Source organism: Motacilla alba, chromosome Z (genome assembly GCF_015832195.1).
Source record: "Motacilla alba alba isolate MOTALB_02 chromosome Z, Motacilla_alba_V1.0_pri, whole genome shotgun sequence".
In the NCBI taxonomy this organism is placed as follows: Eukaryota; Metazoa; Chordata; class Aves; order Passeriformes; family Motacillidae; genus Motacilla; species Motacilla alba.
In genome coordinates this window covers 73,705,575-73,715,818 of record NC_052046.1, presented here as the reverse complement: position 1 = coordinate 73,715,818, position 10,244 = coordinate 73,705,575, and the positions used below count along the sequence as shown (strand labels likewise).

General features: G+C 39.1%; 1 protein-coding gene across 2 annotated transcripts in view; it reads right to left on the bottom strand.

Moving 5' to 3' along the window:
- Window positions 1-1,758: 1,758 nt before the first annotated feature.
- Window positions 1,759-10,244, bottom strand: part of HAPLN1 (hyaluronan and proteoglycan link protein 1) — a 63,618-nt gene continuing 55,132 nt past the window's right edge. For both annotated transcript variants that reach the window (XM_038125833.1, XM_038125832.1), the window contains exon 5: window positions 1,759-6,258. In XM_038125833.1, the coding sequence (XP_037981761.1) occupies window positions 5,969-6,258 (290 nt within the window). In that variant the 3' untranslated portion in view covers window positions 1,759-5,968. The remainder of the gene's footprint in view (window positions 6,259-10,244) is intronic.

Below are 10,244 nucleotides of genomic sequence, written 5' to 3'. Positions count from 1 at the left end.
AGCTGAAATGCCTTACAATGTATCTTTTAAGCAAAGAACAAACCCCAAACTGTCCTTATTCAGTACCAAGAAATACCGTTTTGGGTTTGTTTTGCTGGCATTTAAAAAAAATTAATCCATTAAATACCCACTGGGTGCACTGGAATATATACCAGTGAATAATTCATTGGCTGAGGCCTCTGCTAAGGCTGTTGTCTTTTGTTAAACAAGTGCTTGCCTCTGGCAAAATATTGAAGAAATAGATGGGCTTTATAGTTTACATGGTTGTAGCTTTATGGATTGAGACATTCATAGATTCCCCCCACAAAAAATAAAAATAAAAATCCTCCAGATCAAGGCTTGGCAAAAACCCCAAGAAATCCCTTCCAAACTCTTGATTTACTATTGATCTGCTTGGTTTTTGGTTTTTTTTTTTAGATTATATTATTAAGCATATAGCCCAAGAGTCAAAATAAAACATACTCTGTGTGTAAGATGGGGAACTAAATTATTTAAGTTATTGCTTTCTGTTGTTTTTCCTTCCTTCTTCTTCTTCAAGAGCCTTCCAGGAGCCCGCTTGTTTTAAAGGGACCATCATTGTTCATGGCACAGGTAGAGGAGATATTATTATTCAGTTGTTATCATTAAATATTTTTCAGTAGTGGTGCTTGTGTTTTGTTTTTGGTTTTTTTTTTTGGTTTGGAGGGGTTTTTGGTCGGGTTTTTTTTTTTTTTTTTTGTTTGTTTCTTTCTTTTTTTTTTTTTTTAATACCTTTATGTTTCAATTCTCTTTTTTAACTCGAAAGCCAGAAAAATCTTGTCTCTTTATACACTGAATTCCCTGGCATTGAGATTTTTCTGCTCCATGATGTGTTTGTTAATCTGTTTTAACTGCTTCTGAAAAAGGGAAAAAATGGCTAAGAAATGTGTAAAATTCGTCTTCTTGAAACCTTCAGGAAGGATGACTGGCTGTTGCTGAACAGAAAGCTTCTGGTATAACTCCTGATTAAATGAGAGAAGGGCTAACACCATGGCAGTGTTCTCCTCCATTTTCTGAGAGTCTGGGTGAAAATCTTCACATTTCTGGTTTTGAGGTACTTCCATCAAGTCTTAAATCCAGCCACTTCCAAGCACGAAGACAGTGACTGTATTTTGATCAGCAAGATATCATTGTAGGGAATCTGCTGCTTTGACTTAAAATCCTTATTACTGAGTGACTGTTTATTCAAAAGGCAGTCTTAATAATGTTGTGAAGTGAAAGTGTTGCAAGTTTTATTTTTTTTTTAACTGAATTGTTAGAAAGTAAAGGATATTAGTGTCAACTGTGTATAAATGATAACACAGATTTCCCCCGTTCTGAGTGACAAATTTTCCAAAGCTCTTTTTTGTCTTGTTTCTAAACACAGCCAAAGTACTAAAACCTTATGGAATATTAGTGTTTCCCAGAAAAATGGTGCAGTGCAGTCAAGTTTCAGGATTAACTTTCTGGCACAGATCAATAAGAGAATGCAGAAATGGTGTGATTACAGAAGCTGAAAACTGGCTAACTGCTTTGAATAATTAATTCTTGCTTGATGCTGGAAATTTTTCTTGTTTCACTTTACAAAGGGAGATTTTTGTTGGGTTTCAATTTCTAAGGGTGGAGGATCATATAAATAATTTAATACATTTTCTCATGCACGAAACACTGTTCTACATCCAATTTCTAGAGATGGATGTGCAGTGTCATATCAACCATAACTATGAAAATAATTTAAAAAGCACCTTCTTTATTTATGGTTTATTTTATTTTAGAAGACGGCAGAAAACACAAAGAAGAAATTGGTACTTGCACTTCTACTTTAAAAAATGCTTCAAAGAAGCATAAAACGAAGGATTTGGAATACAGTTCTCTTTATTTTCTTTGTGAATCATATTCACAGAGCAGTCTTCCCCCTCCCACCCCTTAGTTTCATAATCATGTTGTTTAATATGGCAAAGTAAGTATTTTCATATTTTGATTTTCCCTATTTGTGTTTTCTGAGACAGAAGTAGAAGAATGGTCAGTCAATAAGGAGAAATCGTGGTATTGGAAAGAACAACGTGATTTAATTGTTGTTAATTCATGGGCATTAAAATTCTGATACACTGTGAAATAGAAGATAATGGCAGAGAACACGACACTAACAATATTCTCTCATGAACAGAAAATAGCACAGGCTTTAATCCAGTCATTAAGCTGCTTTTCAAAGTTTTTATTCAAGCACCTAGCTAGCTTAGTTGAAAATAAGAAAACATCCTGACATTTGGCATTACAAAAGGAAATGGAGTCATTAGCTGTAAAAATAAATACAATTCGTGTCTTTTTGTCTATTTGTGCCCACTTCTCAGGTAATCATACACATTTCATATGGTTTTTACACCTGCTTACATTAGAACTAATTTATTTTTTTTTTACACACAGATTCTTTTTTTCGATACAAACGCATTTTCACCAGGCTGACTGATCAGCTGTTGTAACAGCACGTAACACTGCATACCAATACACAGACCTAAATATAGCCTGATCCCAAATTAGACTACCGAGCTCCTGGTGGGCACCACGGCGGGTGTGATCCCACACCCTGTGACTCCACAAGTGGAATTATGACCCCAAGCAAGCGGCGTCTCCCGCGCGAGCTTACGGGCGACAAAACCCCGCGGTTTTGGTAAAATTCGGCGGTCAGGCGCCAGCTCGGCGTCCCTCAGGACACCCCGACCCCCTCGTTGCCCTCCTCGTGCTGCCAAGACAGGGGTAGTCCCCTGGGTGGGTGGTGCAGAGCCTGCTCAGCCACCGTCCTGGGGTTGTGCTGGGGTTTGGGGGATGCTGGAAGCAGGGGAGGGTCAGGGGGATGCTACGCCCGGACCGTGGCTGGCCCGGGGAAGATGTGGACACAGAAGGCAAAAACAAGAGCAAGCCTGAGATTGCTGTGATTTAGGACCTGACCAGCCATCTCCAGAGCGTTGCAAAGTTGGTGGAAGGCTGAGCTTGGCCTTTCCAGCAGTGCCTTTGGTCTAGCAGTGAGGGCACTTCAGCCAGCCCCACGAGTGGGTTGGATGTGTACATTATTATTTTTTTTTTAATGCAGGCAAAATATAATCCCCATTCCTGCAAAAAAAAAAATTAAAAATAAAAAAGAAGATGTGTCCGGGTGAAACCCTGTGGAGGGTTTCTTTGGAGAGGTACAAAAAAAAAAAAAAAAAAAATTAATGAGGGTCTCTTCACCTCTGTGCAATACGAAAATCATGAAGCCTCCTCCAGATGTAGCAGATCTTTGGGGAGGGTAGAGCCAGCTACATAAGGCTCCCCTCTCTACAGCAACTTTGGATCTAGCTGTGGGAACTACTTGAATATTCCCTACAGCTTTTCCCACCCCACAACCTCCCTGTCCAAACTTCAGAAGAAAAACTGTATAATAGTTTGCATTTTTTCAAATTTTCTGAAGGTTGGATGGAGGAATGACATGCATTCCTCTTGATCGTGGTCCACTCTTGCAAACCCCACTCCTTTTCCTGGTTGGGTATTTAACATTTCTATTTCCATTTCCATTTTTTTTCTCCAAAGGTTTCAGAGAAGGCTCTGAATGGCCTGAGAGAATGTGTGAAATGGGCACCAATTTAAAAAATGGCTGTTCAAAAAAGGCTGCATGGTTTTAGGGACCTGACCTGTAGTTAGTCTCTATTTATAGCTAAGGGATACCATTTTGAGAAAATCCAATTCCTGGTGGATTAAAAAAAAAGGAGGGGGTTTGGCACTGAGATTGCTCCATCTGTAAAGTATAAACAGATATCCACAGAGGATGCAAATATCCCCAGAAGGATGGAAATTTGCTTCTGAGTTCAGTGGGAATGAACTTCAATAAAATACACCTTACGCTATGGCCCCTTTCCATAAATTGTCCCTGGTTTGCTCACAGAGTCTTAAAACAGGACCACAACCACTCTGGCAAAGAGATTTATTTACTCACGTCCACGGGAAAATAGCTACACCAAACCATCCACGAAAGCATACAGGTTGTGTCCTAGGTGGATAAATACCACTATAGCTCCTTTAAACTATGGAAACAGTGGGCAGCTATAAAACTCTGCGTAAATACAAATGTTGGTCCTCTGAGTTCTTCGTAGTCAGCAAGCGTAGAGTAGGAAAAAGAGTTCTCCATTTTTAAGTGGTAGAACCAGTACTGGATAGAGAACATCAAAAAACGCTGAAGAGATTACCCGAGACCAAGATATTTTTAATCAGTGGCCTCTCTGCCTTTTTTTTTTTCTTTTGTTTTTGGATATCCAGCTTGAGACACCATAAGTGGAGTAAATTCTCAGAAAGCCTCGAGCACCTGCTCTCTGAAAAACTGGTTGCATTAAGGTAGCTGAAGATGAGCACCAAGAATTGCTGCATCCAAAGTGAGTTTGCATTAGAAATCCCAAATTCCCTCAAACTGGTACTTAGGGAGGACCTAGTGCTTTAGGCAGCTCTGAAAATCCTAGGCACCATGCACAGTGTGTGTTTTCCTCTGACACTGGCAGATTTAGGTAAACATCTTCCACCTAGATCACTGCAGATTTAGTGAAAAGAAGTATTTCAATAGCTTTATTTTCTCTTAACTCTAAGGAGGACTAACTAAATAATTCAGGGCTAGCGATACTATATTATTTCACTGATAGTTTAAAAAACAGATGTACTTTTTAGATACAAATAAGATGTACGGAAATGAAGGTTTTTTTTTTCCTTTTTCTCTTCTAAAACTTAATGGCTGGTTTCAGATTTTGTCTAATACTCTTTGTTTAAGACTTCACCCCTTTAAATATTTTTTTCTAATTTTTGTTTCTTGTGATGTGTAAATAGCTAAGAAATATTAAATATGTAATGTTCTTTAATTAAGACAATAACATTTCAAAGGCTAATGTAAAATCAAGCTGCTAAAGTTTACAATTTCTCTGTCCAGCAGTTCATTTATACAACTGCCCTGAGTAGATGCTATTATGCTGCTTAGCAAATGGCCTTTAAGAGTTTAAAAATAGCTCAGTAAAGCTACTCAAAGGTAATACAACACTTCTCAAGCATCTTTAATTGGAGAGAAGAAGAAAAGAAGAGTTTTCTCAGTCAGTTAATTGTTCACTCAATGATTTATACACAACAAAAACACAATTGAAATGTTCAGGAGAACTAATTGTGCTTCTTCCTATGCATGGGACCATGAGCTTATTTTTCAGAAAGGCAAGGTTTGAAATTGTAAAACTAGTCCTATTTTTGTGGACCGTTTTAGCTGCTTTTATTAAACTCTCTGTTGTTCCCATGTGAACCAGTGAAAACAGTTATTTGCTAACTTATATTGTTGTGAGATTTCTTTGCGAAACCTCACTGATCCCCTTTAACAAAAATATTGTTTTATTTTAAAATTCCTGTCATAATCAATTTGCAGTGTTTCTCAAACTGGTACAAATATGTAAAATCTGTGCTTTTAAAAGCTTCTGCTTTGAGTAGCCTTACACTCCATAATTGTGCCCTAGCAATTGTCAAGCTCTATTGCATGCCCCATTCATGAAAATTATATTTTTTTTTTTTTGGGATGACATAGCTTAAAGAATTTGAATCTAAAAGTTCCTTACCTAGAGCTCCCATTAAATTATATTAATTTAAAATATCTATGGCATGATATTCTCACACAAAAAAAACCAAAAAAACAAACAAAAAAACCAAATCAAAAGCAAACACTAAAACGAAACAAAACCAAACCAATGGGTTTGGGGGAGGGAGTGTCTACGAAAATTACTCTTTACAGTAAGTAAAAGAGGTTTATCACAGTTTTGGTAGCTTGCATGAGTTCATACCAAAAAAAAAAAACCAAAATAAAAAAAAACAACCAAAAAAGACATCTTTCACACGATTTAAAAAAACAAAAAAACCAAAAAAAAACCAAACCAAAAAAAAAAAAAAAAACCACCAACAACTTCCACGCTCTAGGTGTACCCTCTCAGTTGTAGGCCCTGAAGCAGTAGACACCGTACAGCTTGTGCTTCTTGTCGGGGAAGCCGACGAAGCGCACGGCGGCCTCGCTGGGGCTGCAGCGCTTCCGCGGCCGGGAGATGGGGTAGCGCACGCTGCCGTCCGCCAGCCAGCCTGCGTCGCAGCGGTCGTAGCCCAGCAGCTTCCAGGCCGCGAAGATCTGCCCCACCTTGGCGATCTGGGAGCCGTCCTTCAGGCACGCCTGCACGGCCTCGTCGTAGGTCAGCTTGGTGGGGTGGATCAGGTAGTAGAAGCGTCCTGGGAAAGGGGAAAGGAGGAAGGCGGGGGTGTTAGCGGTGCGGAGGTTGGGCGTCAGGGGTGCTGGAGGTGTTTTCCAGGCTTAAATCTTGTGATCACAGAATCAGAGAATTCACAGGTTGGCCAGGTTGGAAGAGAACTTCAAGATTATCAAGTCCAACTCAGCCCCAGCACCTCAACTAAACCCTGGCACCCAGTGCCACATCCAGGCTTTGTTAAACACATCTGTGGATGGTGACTCCACCACCTCCCCAGCAGACCATTCCAGAACTTTATCACTCTCTTAGTAAAAAACTTTATTCTGATATCCAACCCATATTTCCCTCAGTGCAGCTCGAGGCTGTGTCCTCTGGTTCTGTCAGCGCTGCCTGGAGAAAGAGACCAACCCCACCTGAGCACAGGCACCTTTCAGGTGATTCTGTGGCCTCAGCGGTGTTGCCTAAAGATTTTTACTTTTCATGCTCTTTTCATACATCCACTGCTCTGTACACCAGTTACACAGCTCCCGGTCTTTTTCCTACCCTTTCTCTAAGATTTTAGAGTAACAAGCAGACCTTTTAGCACATTCCTGAAATACTGTTTGGTCTTACTTTCAAGTAGAGAACCTATAAGAAGACGTAAGAGGAATTGGGGCATAGAAGTCCTTGCACCAACCCAAGGGGCAGCTGAATCTCCTATTGGATGTACCTCCTAGATATCCTAATTAATTAACCTTATAAAAAGTGTAGAAATTCAGTACCATTGTGCCCATAGCCCATGACTATGGATACACCTGGAAGCTTCCAATAAGGAACTTCTTTTTTATCTTATCATTTTAACACTGTGGCAAGGCTTTTTTCTGCTTTGATTTCAGGCAACAATACAATGACACTGACTTTCAAGGAGAAATGGAGATCTTCTGCTGAAGGATCATGTGAAGCAGTAGTTAATTTTGGTCTGTGGCAGTTGGAGGTTTTGTTATTAAAAATATTGTGTTTTTTTTGTATGTGAATTGGTGTCAGGAGGATAAAAGAACTTACCCAAAGCAAAAAATCAAAACCAACCAACCAACCAAAAAAAAAAAATACCCCCCAAAACCAAAGGCAATGCTATATTTATTTCTTTTAATATCAAAGGATGGCATCTCCACCTGAAGTAATATTCTCTTTTGCTCTCTGACCTTGTTTCTGATTAAATACAAGCAAAAAATATATTTTTTTTTTTGGTGAGAAAGCCAAGGTATCCAACAGCTTCTCAGAAGGAGAGTTTGAGCCTGTGTTACAGCAAAATTTTGTCTGTTCTAAGTCTTCACCCGCAGTTCTGCAGCTCTGTTTCTCTTTAGGCATCAAAGGGGATATCCTCACCACAACACGAGACTGAACTGATAGTGTTGCGAAGAAAAATGTTCCCTGTCTCAAGATAATGAAAATATATGCCAGAAAATAAAGCCCACAAAGCAAAGTCTCCCCTACTAATCCATACACACAGCAATAATATTAATATTGATTCCATTTATCAAGGCAATAAACATTCATTGTGAGCATTTCATTCATTACACTTGGGGTTATTTATCATCACTGCTTTGACAGCCAAGTGGACTGTGGAAGAATTTTGTTTCTTTGAAGGCATTCAGTAATTTCCAGATAAATTCACAACTTTTCAATCTGCCTGTTCCTGAAGAGGAGAGCTAGGTGAAAAAAGGAATTTTTTTCTTTAATCTTCTGGGCAACTTCTAATTCCAGAGCACACTCTTTGCTGCTTAATTAAGAATGTACTCCAAGACAATATCCACTTTCTGCCTCACAAAAATCAGGCAGGTACACAGAACTCTGCCTAGTATGAGATTACTTTCTTGGGGAAGAAAAACTGGTGAGCAAGTTAAGAGTTATATCAGCTTCATATTCCTGCAAAAATCAAACAGGATTTTTTTTCTAAACGAAGGAAAATCTGGTCAGATCATGATATAAAGGTAATTGTTTTAACCTTGTCTTAAAGGTTGGAAATTGTATATCAAGACAAGAACAGTTTTAAAAAAGGCATTTACATTGCAGCTGTGGTGGAACGGAAACTTCTAAAAAATTTCATTGATGTCACAGACAGTATCTACAGAATTTCCGTAGAAAACTATTGAGAACAGGTAACCATCCCTTTGTAAAACACTTCCTAAAGCTCTGTTTTGGCAAGCTGGGACCACTTACAATGTGCTTCTAAAGGAAATGTTTACTAAATGGAATCCTGTTACTGATGCACTCTTAAGAGGTTTCCCCAAAGCAAACAGGATTTCTGATTTAGGGGAACAGGGGTTTGGACTGATAGTGGGTAAACTTCACCTAGTTTATGAGCTCCTCTTCAAACCATATGTCAGTGGAATGTAATTTCCTAGGGATTTGCAGTAAGGTCAGGCTTTTGACATATGACATCAATAATAAAAACTCCTATACTCTGCTCCTCTCTCAAACAAGAGAAATTTAATAGCAAGCCCCATAGCAGGGCTGCAATGCAGAATATCTCATTACATAAAATTCCAGTAATAAGCTCCGTGCAGATTTGCAGTTTTACCCCCTGATAATAGTTGGGAAGGGTTCCTAACTGCTCAGACTCAGAATTTATTAATTGATGTGGAAGGATAGGGAGGAATTTACTGTCTCTCTCTCTCTCTCATTAATGTCTGGTGGTTGCGTCACTTCTGCAGAGGATCCTGCCTGATTTGACTCCTCAGGCCAAAACCATGGGGCAGAGGGTTTGTGCAAACCTGCTCAAACCCCATCTAATTTTTTATTATAACAGCTATTTTAAGATTTTGTGTGCAACAGAACAGCTGAAAGAGGAAAACTCCAGCCACTGACCTACATGCCCTACGCACTTGTGACTGGAAGTTTGAGGGATGAATCACATTTGGAGACTTCTTCAAGCTTAGTGCTCAATCTAGAGGTTTATTAGTAAGCTTTTCTTATTTAAAAAAAAAAAAAAAGAAGAGAGATATTTAAGAGCTGGTAAATATTTTGACATCCAGTGATCCCCCAAAATAACTGATTTTGAAATAAATATGTGAGGAAAAAAAAATTAAACACACCAATACTAGCTATGACTCCAGTGAGTCATAAGCAACCACTGCTAATTAAGGGTGTGTGATTTTATTTTGGGTTCAGTTTCTCTTTTTGGAACGGCTGCTACATGTTCCCAGTGATAAAATACTCTGAAACAGTCAAATGAACAGTCAGCATTATTCAGACAGGACTTCCCACAGCTTTCTCCCATTTAACTGGCAGAGGTGGTTTGCTTGTCACCTGCACTGCTGTAATAAACAGGGGACTCACAGCTGTGCTTTTAACATGCTCTCAAAAATTTACTCTTCCTGTTCTTAACTTTGTTAAAACAAGATTTTTACTTGATTCTCCTAGAGCTGATGAAAGATCAATTATGCACTATGGTTCTGTGGAAAAAGTATATAACAAATTGCATGTTAATGAGGGGAAAGTGCGATGCAAGTATTTGTACTTAGTTTTATTTTCTTCTTAAAGGCTTTATTATAGAGGACCTGATCAATAGATTTACATTTAGCTCTTTTGGCACTTTTCAGTGCGCAAGATTCTCAGGGATTTTTTTGATTAAAAAAAAAACAAACAAAAAACTGTTGTCCTTCACAAGACTTTTGAAAATAAATAAAGAATAATCACTCAGCTCTTGCATTATACATTCCTTGGTTTATGGCTATTAGGCGCAGTGGGGAAGATTGTAACAAAAGGATTTATTTCCCCAAATCCATCTCCTGGGGAGGAGCTTGGGAGAAGGAAAGGAGAGAAACTGGGGTGATCTGCAGCCCTGGAAAACTTTGGTTGTGCCACCCCACAGGGCAGGAACCCTCAGGTTTTCCACAGATGACATGGACTACAGTGGCTTACTCAGGGCAGGACAAGTGAAGGAGAAATTGGCTGTGAGGGAGCAAAGCTGAGCCCTCAGACTCCTGGAAATTCCAATGTGGAATTTTCAAACTTAAGTTAGACCCT